Raw genomic sequence first — 26,394 nt, forward strand, 5'->3', positions numbered from 1 at the left:
CATTTCTGCTATCCCATGCCATGACATTACTGTGATATTGCTAAAGGCGGCATGAAACTACACTCACTCACTCACTCACTCACTCACTCACTCACACCACGATGAAACATTTTACAGTGGCGCATTAAGGCATGTGGCAAAAGTGAACGCAATGGCAAACTTTTTTGACGTTTTTCATCATGTATCATTGAATGACACGACGTTCCCATGTATAACACGAGGTCTCCATGTGTAACACGTCGTCTGTATGTATAATTCGACACATTGTTACATATTTGCAACATACTTGCAACACGCCGTATCAGCGTACGCTATGTCGTCAGTGTATTGCACAGCCTGTTCATTGTGTGGGTTATAGCGATATGATAATGTACTCTACTAACATCGGTTGTAACAAACTGAAAGGGACCAGTATTGTTTTCCTCTGCTCGGATTTTGACTGAAACACACACACACACACACACACACACACACACACACAGAGAGAGAGAGAGAGAGAGAGAGAGAGAGAGAGAGAGAGAGAGAGAGAGATGCTGACACAGACACAGACACACGTCTTATTTACGTCGTTTACTGTTTTCACATACACAGTGTAACTGTTTCTCTAATTGTCCCCCCCCCCCATACACACACACACACACACACACACACACACAGAGTGGTAGCAAAACAAACATACACAAAATAAAACACAATGATGTGTCTGATAATATGTCAAATGTATCCTGCACACGCTTCCTAGGAGAAGTTTCATTTTAGCTAAACGTTCAGAATATTAACAATAAGGCAATTCTTTCCTTGAGTGGCCGTATCATTGTCAGTGTATATCGCTATATACTCTCGACCTTTAAGCAGTAGTACTTTATTTGAAGAGAGATATCAGCTGCAAAAGGCAAATGTCACAGAACGGGGACTACCAATAACGGCAAAACTCCACAAAAACGCCAGTACGATTAGGAATTTTAAAGCGTGGGAGATTAAGAGTACTAGTAGAAGACATCTCTCATACTCGGTAGCGATTAGTGAAAATCTCAGAGTGAAGAAAAAAACAGTGGCGGTAAGTGGAACTGGTGGAATGTAAAGAACGTATATCTCGTCCTTGCTGTAATGTTCTTATTTGCTCTGACATGACTCTATGAACTCGTTAAACCATACTCCATCAACATCGACACGTCTCGGTTAAATGATAAAGAAGATTGTAATGTCAGTCTCCATGTGTTCTCTGTCGTATTGGATAGTTGTTCACTGTAACACTGTGATGCAAATATTCACAGAAATTAAATCCATTCTGACAAAAGATTTTGAAGATTTGAGATGCATTCCACTGCCTATGTGTGGATTACAAACTCTCATATGGTGATGTGAAATGTTGTAAATGCACCATAAAAATGTCAGTTCAAATTTACGATTTTAATCTCAAACACCTGTTCTTAACTCAAGCAGCAGATCGGAAAGATGTCTAGTCTCACGGAGAATGTAGACCCATATATGTGGTCATTTAACATAAAATGTTTCTGACCACACGCACACACGCACGCACGCACGCACACATATATATGAATAATGATGGTAAATCTACCGGGTGTTAAGAAAACAATATGTTAATACCGGATGATAGCTATGTATATACACATCTTTTTGACATAATAGATATCACTAATATGATATTATAATTTTACCATCATTTATCACCATTTGATAATTTTGTCTCATGTTTTGTATGTCAGCCTTCTTGAATTCTAGTGGTAGATATGTTTAAGCTGTTGATTGATTGTAGATACATAATATGCAAAGTTTTAAGAACCTAGACATCTATTTACACGTACAGAGACATAAATACAACGTAAAACGACAAATGCATAAGTAGTTTCCGTTTTTTTCTAAAACACACCGGCAACAGTCACGAAACTTTTCGATATATGTGAAGCAATCGTTCTTAAAGCACCTGTGAGTGAGTGTGTGTGCGTGCGTGTGTGCGTGCGTGCGTACGTGCGTGTGTGTGTTTGTACATACAGGTTCTTTAAGAGCGATAAAATATCAACATGTTCCTATGTGAGGTGAGTGGCTAATTATGTGATTTGCATGGATAACCTTCAATTCTAACTCGTACCTTCACGGTTCAGCCTTCAAGAATATACAGTTGGATACTTGGTAGAAATATTGTCAAACATTGATAAACGCACCTTGACGATTCTCCTCAAAGACAGTGAAAGAGAGGTTAAATCCTCTGTACCCACTGCCTCCCATTAGATGATCTGATGTAAAGTGCAGCCAGGCATTGCTGGCCTTCACAGTCAGCGTGAAGGATTGGGTGATGTTCCCAGTGTAGGTAGTGAATGGCCCATCGAATACTTCTTTACCTTCAAAGTGTGGATAGGAAACACGGTATCAACGCTGGAGTTAAAATACAATGTTCATGAACAAAGTTAAGTGTATTGTTTAATTGTGGGGTGAAAAACATGTTGACAACATTCGCCAGTGGCTGCAGGGATGAAGTAAATCCAGCTTAGGTCCATGCAGGAAGCAGAGGTACTGGAAGTCCCAATGGTCCCTAGTATGGTGATTATTTTGGTGATCTATTTCGACGTATTTTATGTTTCATGGTTAAGATAATTCATATTTTTACACTAATTTTATATTTATAATTATATCTGTGATATTCTAGTTATTTTTACTGGTCCATTGCGGACAGTTTCTCATTATAATATTCTAACTTGTTAATAGTCATTATATGGCTGAAATATTGCCGATGTGACTTAAAACCTCACGCCACTCACTCACTTTAACGTCATGTACAGTTTTTCGACTCTATTCTATCGTCGTTTTGTTGTTGTGTTGATTGTGATCTTAAAGCCATTACGTAATTTCATTATAAGTTATAAACCTTTTTCCTTTTACTTTTGCGCAATTCGTTAATTTTTGATGTGGCATTTATGCATTAGTCTGCAGTGAAACGTACCTTGACCAACCAGAACGAAGTCACGGCCATCTTGGATCCTTAGGTCGTGGAAAGTCATGTTTATGTAAGACCCTGGCTTGCCGGCAATGGTCCAGGTACACTCGCTGTTAATGGGGTAGGGTTTGGGGTAGTTGACAGACGTGATGAGGCCCTTTTCAGAGTCGAACACATTGCTTGTATTGCAGATAGCTAACAAGATAAAGTGAAAACACTTTACTGCAACACTACTTTTAACATACAAACTACTGTAATTCCATGTATTTTACATATTTTCATTTCTGGTGGGGAAAAAGTGACGGAACTTCCTAATATTAGAGACTGGTGCAAGTGTGAATACTTCAATATCATTCACCGATGCTTCATCATAACACATTCAATGACACAAAAATGGGACAAAATACAATTTTGTTTGTTGTTAACTACGCACTCAGCGATATACCATCCTCATGGCGGTGGTCAGTGTATGATCGAGTGTGGACCAGAAAATTCAGTGATCAACAGAATAATCATCTACGCAATTGGCATAAGATGACGTATGTCTTGTCAACTCAGCCAGTCTGACTATCCGACGTCGTTAGTCGCCTCTTACGACAAGCATGGGTTGCTGAAGTTTCAGGGCGACACGCCCAATACAAGGGGATGGCGTAACAGCACAAGTGACAATACCAAAACCGGGTGTGACCGAATCTGCGTTTTGTTCAATGTCACCAGTATCACCACAATATATCTGCAAATGTCGTTCTTGTAGCGCTGTCCACTCTGAAGGGTATAGCTGCCAAACATTGTCACCCATTCAAAGACTCTCCTCTATCAACGTTCACATGATTTGTTACCCGTTCTCAGTACATAGGGCCCTCACTGCTAAATGTACACATCGTGAGCTAGACATTACCATGCATGTGCTTCTGGTGAATTTGTTGGCGAGATGGGGAGATGTATTCATGAAAGCGTATTCAATTTGAAGGATGCTTTATTCCGTATCAGAATCTTCTATTCCAATTAAACTTCATACGGGGACATTAAAATATGACGCACATTTATTGTTTCCTTAAATAATATCACACCATATATAAATATAACATTATATACATAATTTACCTGAGTGAGTTTAGTTTTACGTCCCACCCAACAATATTCCAACCATATTGCGGTCGTCTCTAAATAATCGAGTCTGGACCAGACGATCAACAGCATGCGCATTGATCTGCGCAACCAAGTCAGCGAGATTGACCATGTCGTTAGTCACCTCTTACGACAAGCATAGTCGCCTTTTATGGCAAGCATTGGTTGCTGAAGACCTATTCTACCCCTGAGCTTCACGTGTCTGATTTACCTGAATGTGGATTATGAAGATCCATATCACACAAAATTATCTGTACAGAGAAAAACTTAACAAACCTCTTGGGATAATCTTGTAACGGATGAAGAAACCCTTAGCAGTTACTGTGTCATCGGAGTAGAAGTTTATCCATAAGGAGTTGGCTGGGACTATGGTCTCCCTCTCGTGAAACAGATCGCCAAAGAGAGTTAGGAGCCTGGTAGATGGCGCCTTAGCCAGCAGGCCCACACCAATCCGAACCTGGTCGTATACCTCAGTCTTGAAATCCAAGATGCTCATCTGGATGACGGAGTGGGCCGGGGCAGCAATGAACCAGGTACACTCCTTGGAAATCAGAAACGACAATAATGTCACGCAGCAAGATTCACAATACGTAAGGTATGTGCTAAATTGAAAGGAATATTTGAACAGAACTGCATGAAAATGTTGTTTGCCAGTTGCATGTACATGTACAGTTACATGTAAATGGATAATACGTGTTCTTCTTTATATCTAAGGAACTTCTCAATCAGTTGATCTATCCAGCATATCGTTTGGAGTTTTTTCAAATATAACATGAAAATGCAACAAAAACAAATGGGATGTAAAACTTCTACATAAATAACATTTCCAGTTGTTGTAGTGTGTATGGCTTTACGCTTCCTTTAACAGTATTCCGGCAATAGCACCCCAGGGAACATCACTGCACCTATGCGGAGAATTGAATCCGGGCCTTCGGTGAGACGAGTGCGGTTTGACACCAGGCTACCCCACCAACCCTAACCGTTTGAAGTTTCGTAATGTGTGTTATACTGTACAAATTTCAGTTCCATATATGGTAAATGCCGTGAATGAGTGAGTTTAGTTTAACGCCGCACTCAGCAATATTCCAACTATATGACGGCGGTCTGTTAATAATCGAGTCTGGACCAGACAATCCAGTCATCAGCAACATCGCAATTGCAATTGGGAATCGATGACATGTGTAAACCAAGTCAGCAAGCCTGACCACCCGATCCAGTTAGTCGCCTCTTACCACAGCCATAGTCGCCTTTGTGGCAAGCAATTGAAGCCTGGGTTGCTGAAGACCTATTCTACCCCGGATAATCATGGGTTTATGTTAATTAGAACACTAGATCAATATTCGAGAAATCCGACTTTGATATATCCAGACTCTTTACCTCGTTAGTTGAGTAGTTCCTGTCAGGGTATCCGGGAGAGGACACGTTGCCCTGCATGTCGACCAACAGGCCGCCACAGGTTGTATTCTCAGACACAGGGAATGTGCTGTCTAAAGAAAGAACGTGTCCACGTCACTGTGAAATGACGTAACAGTATTCATGCATTTTACATTTACATACTTAATGTTACACATTAGAATTATGAAACATTTATTCACTATTAACGTACTTCACAAATTCATCCGAAAGCAAAGTGACGTTTTCCCAAATGGTTCTAAATTTGATTTGATGTGACGATTTTATTGCGAATCAAAATGAGAAATGTTCGGACACAGATGCCTCGGACATAGCTTGATGAATTATGCACTCAATAATCGTGGGCCTTATTTTCATACACTTATCCATTTAATAAAATGGTGGGGAGCGAAGACTCGTGCATCACAATGATTTAAAGGTACCTTTTCAACTGTCATACACTTATCCATTTAATATCCGTGGGCCGCAAAGACTCGTGGATCACAATGATTTAGAGGTACCTTTTCAACTTTCATACACTTATCCATTTGATATCCGTGGACGGGTGAATACTATGACGCTACACTTATGTAACTTTCGTGAAGGTGAAAGGTGGGACAAACATGCATCACCTCTTTTAGTAATCCATCCAAAAGCAATAACCACTTTTGTCTGTTACGACCATTAGAATAGGTGATAATCGAATTATTGACGTTTAAATTATAGTTATTAAAAATCAAATCAGTAGTAAACTGGAGAAATAGATACAAATGTATACATACTTGAACTTGTTTCCTCAAACTCCAAAGACACTTGTGTAAATCCATCCTTTTGCCTTGACTTGAGTGTCAGCCACAACTCTGTTCCTTTTACGATTATGTCAGCTGGCAGTTTGGTACCAGTGATAAGCCTGGTAGCTGTGTTTTTTGCCATACCCACTGCAAGTTCCAGGTACTCTGATCCTAGTTCCAGTTCCAACTTTCTAAAATGTAGTTTGATATTTGGTCCGACGGGGGTTCGAACTCGCCATTTACATGTTAACACCTCGGATGAATTAGCTCTGGGCAGATTGTCCGGAAAGATTATCTCCCCTGACGTCCTTGAAACATCATAAACACAATCATCAGTGAACTTGGATGGTGTGGAAACATCAGTCGAGATACCTTGTGATGAGATTGTAGTGGGATGAGCGTGATGGGTTTCTTCACCCACTGTCAGGCTAAATGTACTGGTGTCCATATTTGGTGTTAAAGTCTCATACTGTGTACTAGATTCAGACGACATGTGGCTTGAATGGGAATTTAACTGCGGTAGTTCAGAATAGGTTGTTTTCGGTTGTGAATTGGTCGTTTCTTGCCTTTTGTCTTCACTTGTTCCGTACAAGGCATGTTGATCCGTAACGGATGGTTTACTTTCATCGCTGTAATAATCGTAGTGATAGTGTTCGGTTGTACTGGAATCTGCATAACCGTCCACACTGGAGTCAGTGGTCTGTGAACTATGGTCACTGGAATCATATACGTCATTTGTTTTCTGAAAGAAAGTCCATTCAATCAAAGGTGAGTCCGTGAATCTCCTTTCCAGGTGCTGTCCGGTTGACCAAGTGTGACTTAACTGGTCCATCGAGGAGCCAGGCTGTCTTTCTTCAGCTGAAATGATAATAATGATCATCATAATCATCATCATCATCATCATGCATACTTTTTATGATTACACTGCGCATCTGTTACATCTGTTATTGTTCCTAATACTTTGAAGACACATCTTTCCAACCTCTGTGTATTAGTTCAAAAACTCTTGTTGAGATCCTATCACCAGTGTTCTTGTAAACCATTTATGCATAGCTAAATGCAAGTACTTTTGGTATGTGATTAATGAATCAAAGGTAAATTATATCACACGCTATGTATTTAGAGTAACTGTCATTAAACGTTGTGGTTGTAGAATAGCTACTCGCATCTGCGAAATGAAACTAGGTTCAGCTTCTTAGGTATTGAAATTCTGATGTGGTTCAACAAATGTCAGTTAAATGCCAGGAACAAACAAGGACATCCCTGAATATCACTGAGTAAGCTTTGCGGCTGACTTTATGTGCTGGCGAATCTTAGAATGTGGGTTCTGGGACTCAATCCAATAAAACTACAAGAATCTGTACTTCTATTCGAAGAAAGTATAATCCCAAATATAACATATGCTACATTTGACCACTTTCTTCATGGCATTCTCAAACAAAACTATCCACCAGAGTGGGTAGCTTCAAGTTTCCTTTTCGTCTTTGGAGACTGCTTTTCGCAAATATTGAGGTACAATCAGGCGTGCTGCTTAGCGACACCTGCAAATATGGTCGTAAGACCGACTGTTCCGCAAAGGGTGTTTGTTCACCGGTACAACATTCATGATCAATGTCTCAGAAAACCAAAGCCTTATGTAGGACATGTCCAAATTCGATACATGTCAATGAGTAGATAGATCATTATTCATAATTTCAAAATTTACATATATCCCTAACTTTTTTGTCCCGTATAGAAACTGATTTTACAGAGAGTTCAAACAAGTCATATTGTATACATCATAAAATAACCGAATATTAATTGGACACGTGTCCAGTGTAGATTGCTATTATTCGAACCCGATACAGCATTGATTTCAATGATTTTTTATTTAATTTCGAAAGCACATGACATGTTTTAGTGCACGATACAACGGACATGTTTACAATTCGCCATGGGTGACGGTGGTGCACACACTTATCGACCCACTGGCTAATCTCTTGACATTACACCAATGAGTAGCCCCATTCTCGCCACCAACCACAGGGATTTTACATATTTCCCCTTTTCCTTCAACAAACATGTATCCTTTTCAGTAGCGTAATTTGTTGAGAAATAGCGTTTGATCGCTGATCCTCGCATTTGGTAAATAAACACATCTGCGAGAATTCGCAAAGTCTCCTTTGAATGTAGCGTCGAGTCGCCGGATGTAAATTACAAGCAGGTGAGTAGAATTAGAGTGCAGGCCTTCATCTGGCACAACAGTGCCATAAACGACTGAAGCGACCCATAAATACTCACCTGAATTTGGATTGTCGTCCAAATTGTTCACTAAAACCAAATATGACATATGATATGACATATGACTATAGCGTAAAGGTCACATGTACGAAAGACTATATCAGTCGGTCTATATCGGTGTCGTATATTGAGTCATATATCAGGCATAACAGTTGTGGTATGAGCGTCTTTGGTGTTTGGGGGATAGTTGGCTAGCTTAATGGTTAGATCATTCACTCGTCACACCAAAGACTCGGGTTCGATTCCTCCTCACATGGGTGCAATGTATGAAGCCCATTTCTGGTGCCCCCAGCCGTGATACTGCTGGAATAGTGCTGGAAGCATTGTAATACCGATTTCACTGACTCACACTATGGCCTTGTCTGCACTGGTGTTGGTGTGATGGACCCACCAACTTGGTAGCAATATGCATCCACTTTTTATACGTTCATCTAACAGTTTCCTTTTCAACATGTGGTTTCCACTTACGGTAGGGGTTCGGCAGTAGTGTTGTTTCCAAGCATCTATTTTACATTTTCAAGATTCAATAAATGTGATTAGAGGTAACTAGGCTCAACGCGGTGTTTGAGGAGGAAGATGAGGCAGATCACTACCATGACCTCATTTACCAATATACACGTACCGCCGTCATATCATAGTTCTATGTGGTTGCTAAAGCTACATAGTTTTACCCTGCATTTAATATAATACCGACATAAATCCCACGTCTTAACCTTGTGTAGAATCATCCATCTACTTTGAAAATATGATTGAGAGAGAGATGGGGAGGGGAGGGGATGGGAGTAGCGCATAAAGTAATCCATTTTTTCCAATTACTTTCTATTGAAATCACGAAAGAAACCTCTTGCCTTCTAACTGGACAAAAGTACATCCCACTGGTATAAACAATATTTCAGCCGTTATTTTGGATTAGCTACCATTTCTCAAATGTGTATGGCCGATGAGTTAAATTATGTATACCAGCGAGTTTAATAAATCACCTTCTCCATACAAACGATACCTTACATACGCAATGCCGTTGTGCTGTCTCGAGTTGCTACCCACTAGTTCACTTGCAGGAGCATCACAATCGACGTTTCAGGTTAAAGCCACAAACATAAGTGCGCGTCTGATAGCGGGTAAATGACAAAAGGAGATTACGTTTCTAACTTAACATGGCTATAGAAATATACCGTTGTTGCGTAAAAGTGAGCGTTGAGCCGTTTGACCTTCTTGTGATATTTGCTATGGGCGTTCGACTGCATGCTACAATAATGGAGGGAAAACAACTTCCTTCCCCTGTTAAAGACAAAAGGAAACAGAAACATCTTTCTTTTTTTTTTGTTCATTGACGATTAATATAATATAATATAATATAATATAATATAATATAATATAATATAATATAATATAATATAATATAATATATGTTGTGCGTGCGCACGTGTGTGCTTGTGCGTGTGCGTGTGCGTGTGCATGTGTTCTATCGGCAGAACAAAAAAACGAACGATCTTGTATGCATGACCACTCCTAGCAATTTCCAGACAATTTAACCAGAAATGACCATTTCATGTGAAACACGATCTCACGATTGACATTGTGTATGCAGCTTGAAGTATGTTTCTTTTTCATGTCAGAATAGCGAACAAACGAACAGTTCAACTACTAGGCTAGCCCACCGCCCCTAGATTGGAATGCATAGAGGCTTGATATGAATTTGAGTGAATTTAGTTTTACGCCACACACAGTTACTAGTATATGGCGGTAGTCCGTAAGTAAGCTTCTCTGTCATAGCCAATACAGTGATCAACAGCATGAGCATCGATCTACGCCATTTGGGTGCTGTGACATGTGTCATTCAAGTCAGTGAACCTGACCACCCGATCCCGTTAGTCAAAACCAGTGTATGACTGTAAGGGATCTCCATGCATGCTTCGGTTTACGTGATTTAAACATGACTGTTTACTGAATCGATACATTTTACATGGCTTTCTCTCACTATGGCAAAATGTAATTCAACATTCACGGGGTAAGCTCGCAGTAGCTGCTATGTCCAAATATGTACATTTTACAATGTTGATGTTTTAAATTAAAACAAAACCGTTGGGATGAAAATCGAAAAAATGTTGACTGTCAGTTACAAAAGCATAAATATCCAACTATACAACGACAAAATGTGGTACAAAACACGTATGAATACACAAGTTTGGAAATATGAGCGATGTCAGAACTTATCTTAGAACATGAGAAGTAAGACTTTTTAAATACAATGGTAGTGCACAATATATCACAGAACGTTACGCAACGAAATGCAACAAATGCATGCGACAAAAAACTTTACCTGTAGTAAAACTATCAGCTGATATATATCCAGGTATTGAGAAACCTATTACAGCAATTATTGTCGCAATTGCCATCTTGGTGTAATGCCGAACTCTTGGATAAATGGTTCCAACTAGTCGTCCCCGTTTAATATTTCTCGGTCTTTGGCGTTCGGTCTTGAGTCAACTTGGCATGGAGGTCTCCACAGTACGGTCCTGGCTGTCAAACTGTCAAATGGTCCCTCCTAAGAGTCCAAACACTTCATATTTGTTCGAATGTCGATTTGAGATTAGCAGCGGATATCCGCCATTTCGTTGGCTAGGGAGGATTTCTCAAACGATTGACAAAGATTATCCGCCTTTTTCAGACATTTGGCGATCAGAGGGTCTCTGTACTTTCCCGAAAGTGCGCGAGACGAAAGGGATCAATGTCTTTAGGCATGGTTGGGATTGCAGGGAGTTCTTCTGTCACTCACTTAATCCTGACAAACTGGCATCCTCGCCTTACACACTCAATTATTTGGTGAACAGTTTGAGTTTTTCAAGCAGGAACTCCTGGTATTCTTTGGAGCTTAAATTAGGTTTGCTGTGCGTGCAAATAATCTCTTCTTTCAGACACAGATTCTGAATTAGTTAATTCTGAACACCAATAGAACCCACATTTGCCTTTTATGAAAGCCATACTCCCGGCAATTATACTTAAGAATTCCATGTGGATGAGCGGGGATTCCTTCGAACAAACGAAAGCTTAAGTGAAAAAAATAAAGCATAAAAACACTGAGAACTTTACGTACACCTTGACCAAAAATAACAATAAATGAAGCCATTGTTTCGGGTAAGGGCTGGTTGATGTGGTCGTAAAGGTTGGTATTGTGAAATTAGCTTTGCGGATTCCAGTTGAAAAATGTGGAACTTAACGTTGGCATGACAGTCGACAAATTAGACAACAGGTATGGTACATACGCCCATTTAAATAAAAGTCGGAACGGTTTTCCTCGCTTTCAAATTTGTATAGGGTTGTGTGGTATCCTTCAAACTTAGACTCGTGGAAAACAGCGTTAATTATTTCTTGGAATGTTTACGTGATCTTGACAACGTTGGATGTTTCCTTTGAAAAGACTTTCTCACACGCTTGAAATACATTTACTAACGTATTTCAGTGCGAGTTTCTACAGGCGTTCATTGACACAGGAGACTAAGAAACTGGAACGACAAAATCTGACTGCTATTTAAGAGACTGATGCACAATGAATGTTTATGTACATTTTTGTATGTACTTTTTAAATCAGAAATCCTTTTCAGATCATGTGGTACATGTGACACTAAATAAACCAGACATCCTTGACACATTCGTGAGAAACACGTGAGCTCACATTTGAGTGCTTTGTATAGTTTGGGGGTATTTTTATGTACTATTCTAAGCTAAATTGCCGACTATTGTAACGTGTTTTGTTTTCTCTTATTTAAGTTTCCATAGTCAATGAAAAAATGTTTACGTTTCAGTGAAAGGCCAAATGACTTTTAATACATTCTGGGTTGAAGAATTTATTTTCTTTTCAAGAACAAATCATGAGTTTCATTGATTCGGTCATGTAATTGTCAAGGCCAGTTTTACTTTTTACTCCCAGTATAATCTCGTTTCCGTTTCGTGGGATAATCGTGACTTGTTTGTTTGTTTGTTTGCTTGCTTGTTTGTTTGTTTCTTGTGTAACGCCGTAAACTTCGAGCTATATGGGGCTGGTCTGTAAATAATAGAGTCTGGACCAGACAATCCAGTGCTCAATAGCAAGAGCATTGATCTACGCAACCGTAGATATAATGTGGTGATGGAAAAATTGATTTTGTTTGATGGATATCTATTGTTCGATTATTTTTTCCCCAATATTTTCTGTCCATGAATACATGACACGTTTTTAAGATAACGGTTTCTTTTAAATCTTTAGTCAATGTTTCAGAGCTAGTTCTTACTTTTCATCAGGTCAATGCTGAGCAAGAATTAGGTCTGAAACATCTTATAATGGTGAGTCAGTGGCAGAGGTTCACCAAACAGATCACTGTCGTTTTATGTGGTCTAATTTCCATCGGAACTTGTGCTAAATAGAAATAGCTGATTTAAACTGAAACCCGTTTCCGGGACGTGTTGTATTAGTTGTTTTGGGCAATCGTACTTAGGCCAGTGCTGTATCTCTTCGAACTTCCCTGCGGATGTTATCACATCTTACAAATGAAGTTTTTTCAAGTCTTCCGTCGTCCATAAACGCCTCCGTTTTTTGAAAACAAACCATTAGATATACATTACGTAAGCATCGTATGAGACCCGAATCCTTGGTGACGAATCCCTAGCCTTGCCCTGTATTTGAATGTTACTTGTGAGACCGCCAATGCTGTTACGCTTGTGATTATTTTGGACTGGCATCTGCTCACGGAAGCATATAAGAGTAAAAAAGTCCTCCCTCTGAGCATACAACCACTATTCCCCACCCAGTTTGAGGGATAAAGTGCGCCTTTTGTCCCGCCATAGTCACTTGAAGGACCCCATGCTCTTGGCTGATGCTTAGGGAAGGTTTGTGTATGCGTTGTCCTTAAAGCATTTACTTTGTTGTTTTAAACTCCTTGTTTTCTTTTTTCGTAATCTTCGTCTGGGACATGAGACTATTTTTACTGTTCTCGACTAAATATATTTTTTAGGCATTTTTAAGTCAGGCATTTTGTGTAGGTCTGCTAACCAACATTATTTTAAACTATTAGGAGAAAAATATATGTTTATGTGTACAATTATATTTTATTATTGCAGTTATTATGACAGCTAAGGTCACTTTGTACGTGTTTTGAAACACATTTACTCGTTAGAAGTAAATTATATATGCTATAAACGATATTTACATATATATAAATATATAAGGAAATTGATATTATCGCGTGTTCTGTAAAATAACTCGGTACAAGTGCAAGTCTGGAGATTCAATATTTCCGAAGCTAAGACCCGTTTGGTCACATGACGGACAGCGTTGTAAATTGTTCACTGACTTAATCTTTCATTAAATAGTTTGTATGATTATTGAAAGGATTTTGTCAAGGGTTATTTACAAATATAAACCATAAAATACGCCTTTTCTTAGAAACAAACTCTTCAGTTCCAGCGGTTACTATCTATTATTTGAGAGGTTTAATAACATATTCATTGAACGATTTACTATACCGATAACACCTTTTTCGATTAACTTACAACTAGTCATTGTTTTCCCAGAACAATTAAGCCTATTCTAAAACCTATTCAAAGAACATCGGTGGTCTCATACATTTCTTTTTGTTCTGATCTCCGAACGGATAATGTTATATAGTAACAATGATGTTACATGAATAACTGTTATGTTCTGAATGAAATCTTTAGACATTCCTTTTCTTGTATTCTCCAAATACAATTGAAATTAATTATAAGAATAGTTTTAACGCGAATCAGGTCTGATCCGTTGACAAATATATCAAACCCTCTCACTGCTCCTCGACGTACTTCTTGGGTTCTAGAGAAGGCTTGTGTTAAGTTGTTCTGTGAATAAACTCGAATTTAATTAAAACAATCTTGTCACAGTTTTCATTTATCCTAGATTTATTTCAAAACTGTTCATATAAAACATCATACCTTCATGTTATTCTTAAAAGGTACTTGAATTATATTTCAAAATATTGCTTTAGATGACAACTCATTACAACATTAGTTCATCAATTACAAAATATGAAAAGGGGAGGGGGGATTTCAAAAGTAAACTTTCATTTGAAGTGCATGTGACACTAAATTGTAGCGTGAGACTAGAGACGTCGGGACACGACTTAAACATCCTAGGAAATTCGGAGTATATATTTTCACAGTTTGCCCCGGATTTCCTTTAAAGAGGTACTTAACGCGACTAGGATGACACGCTAACAAAAACTGTGTGTGTGGATAAGTATTCTGGGTTATCAAGAAGCTGTTGTGCAATGGTGTCCATTGTCATCATTTCTGAGCAGACCCGCCGCGACGCTCAACACACAAAAAGAGATACGTTTAAACCCTGTACATGTATATCAAATTCTCAACAGTTCAAATGCTATGTATACTCACTGTAAGTCAAAAGGCATGTTGTCTTTTTACGAGAAAAAAAAACATATGGCACGCGGTACGAAGGGAATGCGAACAAGGGCAATAAGCGCAATCTACAACTGCGTTCTTTGCATGCCTTTAACGAGCGATTTAAGTCGATCAGAAAGTAAACAGTGACTCTGCTTGTGTTTGCATTAATGATTCCTCTCTCTCGAATATTTGCAGCGAAACAACAGAATTATTTGTAAATTGGAGGTGTTAAAATGAAATCTCTTAATAAACAGTGGTAAAGTAAACACAAAACAACCCAATCGATTGTTGCCAACTTGTCAATGCATTGAGTATTGTAAGAGACTTAACATCAGTAGAAGCAAGAGCGTTGGCTCAGAGCGACCTGTATAACATTTGCTGTATGGACGGGGATATGACTGTATCAGCTGGACTGGTTTTGACTCGTGTATGGGTGAGTGAGTGTGTTTAGTTTTACGCAGCACTCAGCGCTATTCCAGGTATATGGCGGCGGTTTGTAAATAATCGAATCTGGACAAGACAATCCAGTGATCAACTGCATGAGCATCTATCTTTCAATTCTATTTCCCTCTGTATGCAATCTGTAGTATTACAGTATACATACAGTTTTGTCACTGAATAAAGAAGTAAACCATTTGTTGTGAATGAAAGTATGTGTCGATTTTATTTAAACCATGAATGTAATCACAAAGCAACTTAAACAATATACCGGCTATCACAAACTATTGCAATCGTTTGAAAAGCGTATAGTGATACACCGGTAATACCGTGCAGCCCTAGTTAAAGTATTTTAGATTTAATTACTAGTTGAAAAAATATCTGTGACAGTCAAGGTGTTTTAGTGTCCTTCGCTGACACATGTTTTAAATTTAAATTACTTTTAAATAATATAAATCTGTAAGATGATTTAGTCACAAGATGGCTGAAATATTGCCGATATGACATTAAATCTCAACTCACTCACTCACTCACTCACTCACTCACTCATTCACTGTATTCGTCTATCTTGACGCTTATGGGAGCGGTCAGTACCATCCTTACTACATTCAAATTATTTATGAGCACCAAAGCACGTCATTTCATTTTTTTTTTCAAACGACATTTTTGTGGTCAGAAATGTCACACTACGCCTTTCGTGCGTAAAATGATGTTCCGTTCACAAATCATGTCACGCAAGCAACGCGATCTTGTTCCGCCATGGGCTATTCTCACATCCGGGCACCTACACGACTGACCGGGGGCTTGCTCGCATTCTAATTGATTAGGAGCGGCTTGGACCCGGAACAGTGCTCCAGGCCAACCGTTCCCCACGGTCAAAAACGATAACTATAGGTTGATTGATGGTCAAGTGATAGCTGATTTAAGAATTATTAAAGAGATGACCCCATCAAACATCTTAAACAAACTAAGACGTGACCTTAAACAATATTCAAGCATGGTACGTTTAAGTTAGTGTGATTTATATAACGCCAGGTGTTAAAATGTTGCCTCACTTTTTAACTGCAGCAGGAGGTGGCCTTATTCCATAGATGACGTCCTTACCATGTCAGCTTGCTGCGGGGGTGGGCCTCTTTGTTTCTGGGGACAATGCATCCGTTGTTATAATATAACTGGAAAATAGCTCACTTACTTCTGCAGATTCTCTAGTCGACTTAAGGTGTACTATGCATTGTAACAAGAATCTAGCAACACCTGTGTGCTGATGGCGTTAGCTTGTTAAGGAAATAACGATATAAAGCAGATGAAAGATGATCACCACCGATGAAACCTGCGACCTGAAAATTGACATAATCAGAGCGAGTCTGGCATCAGAATCCACGACGACGTAGCTCTTGGAAACCGAAAGGAGGTGCAACTTAGACTGCATGACCCTCGAGTCTCCGTCCAACTGCTTATGACGAATCGGGAATGTTTGAAAATATTCACCGCAAGCACAATACCAATGAACATATCAATGCGAATCTGGAATGTTTGTAAATATTCACTGCAAACACAATAGTAATGAACATATCAATGCGAATCTGGAATGTTTGTAAATATTCACTGCAAACACAATAGTAATGAACATATCAATGCGAATCTGGAATGTTTGTAAATATTCACTGCAAACACAATAGTAATGAACGTATCAATGCGAATCTGGAATGTTTGTAAATACCCTCTTGCAAACACAATGCCAGTGGGTTGGAAATATTACACAGTGTCCAGCATTGTTTGTTTATTGTTTAACGACACACTCAGCAACATTCCAGCTACATGGCACCAGTGTGTAAGTAATCGTGTCTGGGCCATACGACCCAGTGATCAATACCATGAGCAAATGGGATACGATGACACGTGTCAACCAAGTCAGTAAGCCTGACCACCCTATCATGTTAGTAGTCTATTACGACAAGCACTGGTTGCTGAAGACTAGCTCTACTCCGGACCTTCTGGGGTGTTCCATAAGGGACTAGCACAATAGTGTGTTTCATACCCAAATAGGGGATAGCGAAACAATAACGGTTTTCGTAAAACATAGTCTACTCTCCTCTAGGTCTATGTTCCTTATCATACAGAATTAAAGTGTTATATTTACATCAACTCAGAAAAAACCTCACACATCACACCAGAACACAACCTGAATGTGAAATTCCAACACAAACAGTATGTAAAATAATTAATTACGTTATTATTAAAGATGTCCTAACAGCTCAGTAGTGTAATCTTAAGGAATAACAAATTATGAATACAGTTAGCATATACTGAGTCAAAAAAGAAATGACATTTTGTGAAGCTTCTTTTTTGACTCAGTATATGATATTACGATGTAATGGGATACATGAATATAATCAGTTCATCAATATTTACACCAGATAGATTAAACGATATGTAAATACATGGAAATCCATTCACGTGAACAGTACAAAGTAAATTATAATAAATATGTAATATACAAGTATCAGTACACTTCCGGTGAAATCTATAAAGTTTGATTGATGTCTGTGATGTGCTTTTTTGACGTCCCTCGAAGCTACATAAAAATCATGCCACGTTCGTGACATCTCTTACAACTGCGGGAAGACATCTCAGAGGACGGTAAGCTCTTTCTGTTCTGTGGACATAACCGTGACGTTTGACTGGAATTAATTTATGTATGCTTTCAAATGTCAATGTTTTACTTGACACAGTTTATGACTCGGGAGCATATAGTTTACTCAGCGTAAGTTAGGTCAGCTTGATTGTTTTCGTATTTCTATGGTTGCTCTGGCACAACAGATCGATTCTTTCACTTGACTGATTAATTGCTATTGTAATATGAGTGAGGATTGATTTACGCCGCTTTTAGCCTGACCACACAATCTTGTGATAAGCATGGGTTGCCAAAGTCTATTCAATCCCAGATCGTCAACGGTCCTGTAAACCATGAAACACATAAAGCCTGGACCAAATGTTGAAAGAGAGAATAGTCTCCATAGCTTTTATAACTTTCACTTTATTTTGACTAGTCTTGACTCGCAGACCTATTCCCACTGGCTCGTTGTTGGCTCAATAATGGCATCATTGGTTACCCTCACTTTCAGGTGGGAGATCACTGTTGCATAAGTGTTCTTCTTTGTCCTGAAGCTGATCCCAAGTTTCTTATTGGGTTTTGTTATATGCAACAGGAACAAGACACTTTAAGCCTGTACTCAGGATACGGAGTTTCACTTGAAATAATGGATGAGTGGGTATGGTTTTATACCGCTTATAGCACTATTCCAGCACCACCACGGCAGTGAAAACCACAAATGGGCTTCACACATTGAATCCGTTTGAGAAATCGACCAGGGCTGTCGGTGGGACAAGCGAGCAGCTTTCGAGTAGCATATTTTATCTTTTGTAAATCTGAGTCGTAGTATTTTATTCCTAGCTTAGTACGTATGTCTCTTGAGTTTGAGCGCCACCCACGAGACAGGGTCAGATCACTAGGTGTTGTCCCTGTTTCATAAACACATGCACATGATACCGTAATACACTGAACAGCTTACTTTTAGGGGATTTTATATATTTCAAAACTTGCGTTTCTTTTGCTGGTCAGTATATAGTTGTTGCCGTGTAACAGTGGCGAGGGATGTGAACATAAAGGTGTTTGCTGTCGTGTTTCATGTGATCACAGTTATTGTATATTCTCCATCGATTGAAGAAAATGACATGGGCCATTTTCATTAAATGATCCTCATAAACCGGGCTAGAATTGGTCTTCAGAAACCCATGGACGTAAGGGACGACTAACGGGATCGGGTGGCCAAGCTCACTGATCCCGATTGTGTAGATCGATCACTGGATTGTCTGGTCCGGACTCGATTACGTACAGACCTCCGCCATAGCTAGAATACTGCTGAAAGCGGCGTAAAACTAAATTTTCTTTCTCAATCTCAATCGATACAAGAAAATTGTACGTTTGCACTTTATCCTCTGATTCTTGCAGGTGAAAAATGTCAGGGTTTAAACTGGCATTTGTTGTCTCTTTGGGGCTTTTGGTCACTTTGCAACAGACATCAGGACAATTCCAAAATCCTTTCCAAGCTGGTCCAAGTGGAGGATCGGGTCCTGCAGGTTGGGGAGGCAATAACGCACGGGCTGGATGGGGAGATAACTCCAGGCAATCTGGATCTGGAAACTCTCCACCATCTGGAACAGGCTGGGGACGCCAAGGATCAACTTCGTTATCAGCACGTGCATTTGGCGGGGTTCGAGCTCCTGGAATAGCTGGGTTGGGCATCGGCCTACCTCAAGGTTTCACCCCAGGTTTTACCCCAGGTTTTACCCCAGGTTTTACCCCTGGTCTAACGCCAGGTCTCACACCAGGTCTCACGACAGGTCTCACGACAGGTCTCACACCAGGGCTCACGCCAGGAGTGACCACTGGACTCACAACAGGTTTGATCCCAGGCTTGAACCGTGGTATAGGTGGACTTGGTGGAAATGCTCAGGCAGGTACGTACTTTGTGGAACGTTTGTGTATATTTCAAAAGGGACCATCTATATTCTGTGAGTGTTCCAATTTGTAAATAAGCGAACATATGTATGTTTCTATATCTGGTTAGTTTATATCTAGTATGTGTGTGTGTGTGCGTGTGTGTGTGGAGGGGGGGCTGGGAGAGGTGTGTGGGGGGAGGTAATAGTCTAACAATATGCAAAAGCTAGGATAAGATACTAAGGGTGGGATGATGCTGTAACGGTGGATTAACAGGTGACTGGTGAAGCCATGCGTCTAACTGATTTCCCAGGCAATGGGCAGCTGAACCCCTTAGTCTCTGTACTATTTATTTCCCCTACCTACCCCTTCGACGACATTGGCCCGGCCAAAAGCCGACGTAAAATCCATAAATCTGTCTATCTATCTAGTTAGCATCCACCTGACGAAGGGGCAAGAATAACCCAGAAACGTCGTGAAAACAATAAAGTATAAGTTGACATCCAGAACATTTTGTCGTATATCACAACGTGATGGAACTGAAATAACGCTGAGTGTGCCCCTTTTGGACTCTAAGAGAGAGTCAGATTGTTGACGCCCTTGGTAGTTGTCCGGAGTAGAGAGTACGAGGAATGGACGTCGCAGAGCATTCTCGTGTACGAGCCTACAGTGTCAAAAGTGAACACTTGTCAGAATCACTAAACAGTACTTTTTGATTGTTTTTCTTTGTTTCAGCAACCACTGCTGTGTGCACATCAGTTGACACTGCTGGAACAGGCGTCACATTCACTGCTACTCTGCGAAGATCACTGACTAATGTTTTCGTAAGTTTTGTCCGATGCTGGAAATTTCCCCAATTTGCATTTGCGTTCTTTATTACGAGTAACACGACGCTTCGGTGTATGTTTTCTTCAACTGAGTGAATGCTATGAATCAGGGAGAATTTATTGAGTTAGTTTAAGATCAATTATTTCATGTTATTTCAATGGTAACAAGGTGAAAATTCACATATCTAAAGCCATAGAATTCGTCAAGTCAACAACAGTCCACAGGATGGCGTCAAAGTCAGTACTTTGTATGGCTACTGCAAATACTGTTCTGCACGTCTCAGCACATAGTACATGAGTCTGCCTAAGGAGAAGCCTTACTTCCTTACTTAATCCACTCTTCCTGCAATGCGACTGCCAGTTGCGGATGTGTCAGAGACGTGTTTTGACATTGACGTACACGATCTCCGCGTTCACTCCATAGGTGTTCTATCAGGTTTAGGTCTGGTGATCGGGAAGGCGATGGCAAAAGAGGAAGCATGTGACGTGCAAGGTCTTTGTTAATGTACCCATTTGCTGTCAAATTCCACTGAATCACCACTGAATAAGATCTTCGTGTGTTCGAAATCGCACCCTACACCATGACACTTTTTCCACCAAATCGGTGGACCTGTCGAATGCAATTAGAAGCGAAATATTCATTTCTCCGATTGTAAACGTGCCTTCTTCCATTTTGTCGGGAAAGTAGAAACCGTGAACCAGAACTCTCCTTCAGTTTCCTGAGGTTCCTGTTCCGGACACCATCGTAGGCGACTACGCCGATGGACGTTTCTCAAAACAGGGGAGACAACTGGCCTTCTTGGGCGAATCCCCACTTCACGTAATCGATTCCTGACACTTTGGTCGGAAATGTTCCGTAAGCCAGAGGTGCATTGTGGGGTTTCCAGAGCTGTGGCAAGACGGTGACGCAAGTGAGCAGTCCGGATGTAGGGGTCCTGGGCTTGGGCGGATTGACTTTTCTCGGGCGATCTTGGACGGAATTAGCCTGCAGAAAACGATCTGAAAGGCGAGATATGGTGATCTGATGAACGTTGACAGAACAACAGAAGACTGCGCCCTCCCAGCTTCAAGGTGACCGTTGTCGAGGTTTCGATTGCGGCACTCAGTCGTGGAACTCTTTGCCAGGAAAAAACGAATGACAAAATTAAACACAGTATCGCATCCTATCGCGCTTACTTAAACGTGTTTTATCTGTTTTCTGGGTGAACTTCTGGCGAATATTTCTTCACACGCATCTAAATTAAGGGGAGAAGTTAACATTGTCGCGTTTAGACGCTGAAGCTGTTTCTAATCACACAAAGATGACGTTCAATAAAGAAATAGTTTATTTGTATTGTTTTTGCCGCAGCTACATGAGTCCAATATTCTAAAAAATACCTATGCGTTTCTTTCTTGTGTTTTGAAGTGTGTAACTATGCACATGTCACTAAACAAAAACAAAAAGACTACAAAGATGGGGGCTAGACAATGGAAGTTAACAGTTAACTAGAAAATAGAGATTATGTGTATCACTACTGAATGCAATCTAAACCCACGTAATGGCATTATACTGAGATCATAATACAGATACTTTGCATATTGCACTGACATTGGTTGATGTGTTATTGTTGTTTGGGGTTTTTTTTGTGTTGTTTTTTGTTTGGTTGTTTTTTGTTCAAGAGACTGGAAATATCCCACTACTGTCTTTCTAAACGTATATATTCATTAATTCATTCATAAGGCGAACATGTATTTGGAGACCAAGGTTCATACTGTTATCCTCTGCGATTTTCTTCTTAGTATATAACCTGGTACAGCCATTTTTCAAAAATACCATACCATCATCAAGATGCATTTCGACGCCCGACTTCACCACCATCCTCATCCCTCCTTAAATGTATAAATGGTTCGTCTCTCATTTCACTGCGGGCAGTTTCATGCAGTCGAACTAAACGTGTCATGATAGTAAACGGGTGAGTGAGTTTAGTTTTACGCCGCACTCAGCAATATTCCACCCATATGGCGGCGGTCTGTAAATCAAAGAGTCTGGACCAGACCATCCAGTGACCAACAACATGAGCATCGATCTGTGCAATTGGGAACCGTTGATGTGTCAACCAAATCAGCGAGCCTGACCACCCGATCCCGTTAGTCGCGTCTTACGACAAGAATAGTCGCCTTTTATGTCAAGCATGGGTTGCTGAATTCATATTCTACCCCGGGACCTTCACGGGTCACGGAAGAAAGTAAACAAACAAGCAATGTGTTTTTTATGTCCTAACTGCTGTTTGCTTTTTAGCTTGGCATCCAGGCCGAACTGGTTGTGGATGTGACGACTGGCGCGGGAGCTTCTGGAACGGCCAACATCGTTCTGACACAATTCGGAGCATCATCTAACACGGGCGGGTGCTCTCCTGCTAACCTTGGGGATATCCTCACAAGGTACCAGTGTCTGTAAAGACGGATCGAAGTCGCCTTACCGCGACTTGGCCTAATACAGTTGTAGTGAACGAGTGAATTTGGTGTTATGTCGCTTTTAGCAATATTCAAGCAATATCACCGCACAGGATACCAGAAATGGGCCTCACGCATTTACCTATGTGTAAATTCGAGTCTGCGACGTGACGAGCGAACGCTTTAACGAATGCTCAGGTACCCAACCGCCTCTAATATGGTAACGTTGCTAATTTGCGATAATGACAAACAACTGAAGGCTGACACGGAGGGAGATAGTTGGGTGCGAAAGTTTCAGCAAGTTAATGGCTTTTCATGTGCTATGTGTTTGGTACCACGTTGTTCTCTGTAAGTGAGTTTAGTTTTACGCCGCACGCAGCAATATTTCAGCTATATGGTGGCGGTCTGTAAATAATCGCGTCTGGACCAGGCAATCTAGTGATCAACAACTTCAGCATCGATCTACGCAATTGGGATACGATGACATGTGTCAACCAAGTCGGTGAGTCTGACCACCCGATCCCGTTAGTCGTTTCTTAAGACAAATATGGGCTACCGAAGATCAGTTTTAACCCGGATGTCAATGGGTACGGCTTACAATTAACTGTTTTGGTGTCTATGTTAGGAATAATTATACCTCAGATTTCTATCCTTATATTAGGTGTATCACATCCTAATGTTCTGGTTTCCATGACGTAGGCATATGACGTGATCTCTTATCCATGTAGTAAATATGTTTTGCCATTAATTCTAATTTAGTTTTGCCAAAGAGAATATAGAGTGAATTGTTTGACTTCAACGCACATTATGACATGTAAAATGTAAACATTATCAATTATTTGCTTGAAGGAACGTGAACCCACTGTTCGCCGACAATGGTGTGCTGGAAACATTCACCATTCAACCTAGCCAAACTGTGCCGACGAAAACATTCCGAAATCTCCCCCTCCGTGCCTTACAAGATGGCTTTGGAATCTCTGTTGCCGTAAGTTTGCTTCCGAAAATGCTTGAATCCTTTTCGAGCAATTCGGGATAAAAATGGTACGCGTCCTTTGAAGAAATACAATTTGCTCCACAGAGTTACTTCCCTTAGTCACGCCAGGATATTAACATGGTTGTAAGGATTTGTTTGTCATCCGTGGTAACTGAAATGCAGTTTAACATGACGTTGAATTGATCTGTCCACCCATGACGATGTTCAATGCAGTTCACTCAAAAATAAGAAAAATGTCTATTCCCTGACAAAATAATTATGCACATAATAATTTGTTCATGTTAAACCATTCTGAAAAGTTTCTTTTCAAGACGCTCATATGTCCTGTTGGCCGGGCGACTGAGCTTCAGTAAACCATACCGGAGTTACCTACTCATTATGGTCGTTCCACATTGTCTGATGAGATGGTAGCTCTGGCGCTCAACTTGCGCGGTCCATTGTTAAGTCAAAGAGCGAGGGATAGGACGACCGTGACTCATAACTAACCACATACCATTCATGTACTGGCACACATACATTCAAAGATAAACGCAAGTTTATACTCTGTCTCAATCTGTCTTTCGTGAGGGCGTGAAATACAACTTCACCAACAGACACGGTAGGCTCGTACCACCGGGGCAGCTGACTTCCGAGGGCGCGGCACTCTACCAAACTCTGTTTTTTACATGGTTCGGGCCTGACCTGATCTTGGTCTCATGTTTCCACTCATCATTATGAATCGTTAATCCCGTACCTGATCTTGCCCTCATGAATATATTTTGTCTGATGAATATTGAGCAGCACCTTTCGGTCAGTCAACCCTCCCTTTAAACTGATTTGTTATTGTGAGATTAATGTGCTCTGTCTTTCATGACGGATGTATTCATAGCCTACGGCTAAACGTCATTCTCGAATCTCTGTCTACTTTGCCTAACCGTTATGACCCATGAGCAGAACTGCAAATCTAAATACGGAATGTGATGTAATTCTCTCATTGCTTGGGAATTTTTCCAACACGATTTTAAATATGTCAGGTTCAGCGTCTTTCACCAATGATGAAAGGACAAGGTTCCCTGAATGGCTCGATCGTTTTGTTAATTTGGGTTTTTTTTTATCTTTTTCAGCTGTGTACCGGTGTGCAACCAGATTCTTCGTCCACAAATGCGATCTGGTTAGGGCTGGGTTCGGTGACGTCACAAACCTATCGTTGCACCGGGACTGCACAAGCATGTTGCACATTAGGCCGATTCAACAGTAACGCACAATAAAAGACGGCATTGAGACAATGGATATGTAATCACTTGCTAGCAACAGTGACCTACGTCATTTCCGTATAAAACAACACACAGACGTAATACAGTTCTATTAACAATTTCCAAGTTTTGTTTTTTGTGTGTGTTTGTTTTGTTCGAACCATATTTTCAAAGGTCACGTTCATCATATTAGAAGAAGGTGGATCATATATACAAGAAAGTACCTAGATAAAACGCACATCCTTTTCCGCAATTAGTTAATAAACATTATTGGATACTTCTTCCATGTATGCCTTTCAACGGCGGAGGAAACTTTCGCAACGTTCTGGAAACAGATATCATGTAAATCACATGTAAAGAGAGTCTTGTTCTCGTGCTTCATGACTTTTCAATGCAGGCTTCATTGTGGGTTTTTTTCCATTGTATTATGTGCTCCAGAAAAGAACTATTAAATGCGGAAGAACGTAATTTATGATAGCCATTGTATTTTTTGTTTTTTCATATTGTATTTCTATTTTGCATATTTTATGTGTCAGTCTGCCACTTATTTGACCCTATCACTTCTAAGCCTTGATCAAAGAGTTAAAAGTAACATATGTTGTTAAGATCCAGTCGAAAATATTTATTTCACGTTATACCACAGGTCCATATGCAATGTTAAATTTTTTTCTGACCAACACATATCTACCCTGAAGGATAAGGCACGACATTGTACATGGCATATCAGTAGACCAGAGAGACATGAACTAAATGAAACATACCATAGTGGCGTGAACTAACAAACGGTGACAGAGACTGTAACTAAGATAAACAGGAAAACACAGAGATGTTAACTAAAATAAAATAAAGAGCAGACCAGAGAGACATGAACTAAAATAAACATGAGGCCTCAGTGACGTGACATAAAATAAACAGGAGACCACGGAGACGTGAACTAAAATGAACAGGAGACCTCGGTGACGTCAACTGAAATAAACAGGGTACCGCAGAGACGTGAACTAAAATAAACAGGAGTCA

The 26,394-nt window shown here is 40.1% G+C and overlaps 2 protein-coding genes across 2 annotated transcripts in view; one reads left to right on the forward strand and one right to left on the reverse strand.

Moving 5' to 3' along the window:
- The window catches only part of LOC137292199 (uncharacterized), a 32,983-nt gene extending 22,043 nt beyond the window's left edge, over positions 1–10,940 (reverse strand). Inside the window, exons 1-6 of the mRNA XM_067823764.1 lie at positions 10,865–10,940; positions 6,256–7,122; positions 5,459–5,568; positions 4,358–4,622; positions 2,960–3,148; positions 2,184–2,360 (exon numbers count right to left, since the gene is read on the reverse strand). Coding sequence (XP_067679865.1) covers positions 2,184–2,360; positions 2,960–3,148; positions 4,358–4,622; positions 5,459–5,568; positions 6,256–7,122; positions 10,865–10,940 — 1,684 coding nt within the window. The remainder of the gene's footprint in view (positions 1–2,183; positions 2,361–2,959; positions 3,149–4,357; positions 4,623–5,458; positions 5,569–6,255; positions 7,123–10,864) is intronic.
- Positions 10,941–17,989: 7,049 nt separating this feature from the next.
- On the forward strand, positions 17,990–25,845 carry LOC137291385 (putative per-hexamer repeat protein 5). Its single transcript, XM_067822707.1, has 6 exons — positions 17,990–18,030; positions 19,403–19,911; positions 20,627–20,715; positions 22,997–23,139; positions 24,001–24,136; positions 25,249–25,845. Exons 2-6 carry the CDS (start codon positions 19,410–19,412, stop codon positions 25,390–25,392), a joined length of 1,014 nt encoding a protein of 337 aa, XP_067678808.1. The 5' UTR covers positions 17,990–18,030; positions 19,403–19,409; the 3' UTR covers positions 25,393–25,845.
- Positions 25,846–26,394: the final 549 nt, after the last annotated feature.

This window comes from Haliotis asinina, chromosome 7, assembly GCF_037392515.1.
Source record: "Haliotis asinina isolate JCU_RB_2024 chromosome 7, JCU_Hal_asi_v2, whole genome shotgun sequence".
NCBI classification, from domain to species: domain Eukaryota; kingdom Metazoa; phylum Mollusca; class Gastropoda; order Lepetellida; family Haliotidae; genus Haliotis; species Haliotis asinina.

What these genes read in the sequence shown, in the direction of transcription:
- LOC137291385 (XM_067822707.1), top strand. Translation starts at nt 19,410, where the DNA reads ATGTCAGGGTTTAAACTGGCATTTGTTGTCTCTTTGGGGCTTTTGGTC. An exon ending in GATCACTGACTAATGTTTTC is followed by an intron (nt 20,716 to 22,996) that starts GTAAGTTTTGTC and finishes TTTGCTTTTTAG; the next exon opens with CTTGGCATCCAGGCCGAACT. An exon ending in CTTGGGGATATCCTCACAAG is followed by an intron (nt 23,140 to 24,000) that starts GTACCAGTGTCT and finishes ATTTGCTTGAAG; the next exon opens with GAACGTGAACCCACTGTTCG.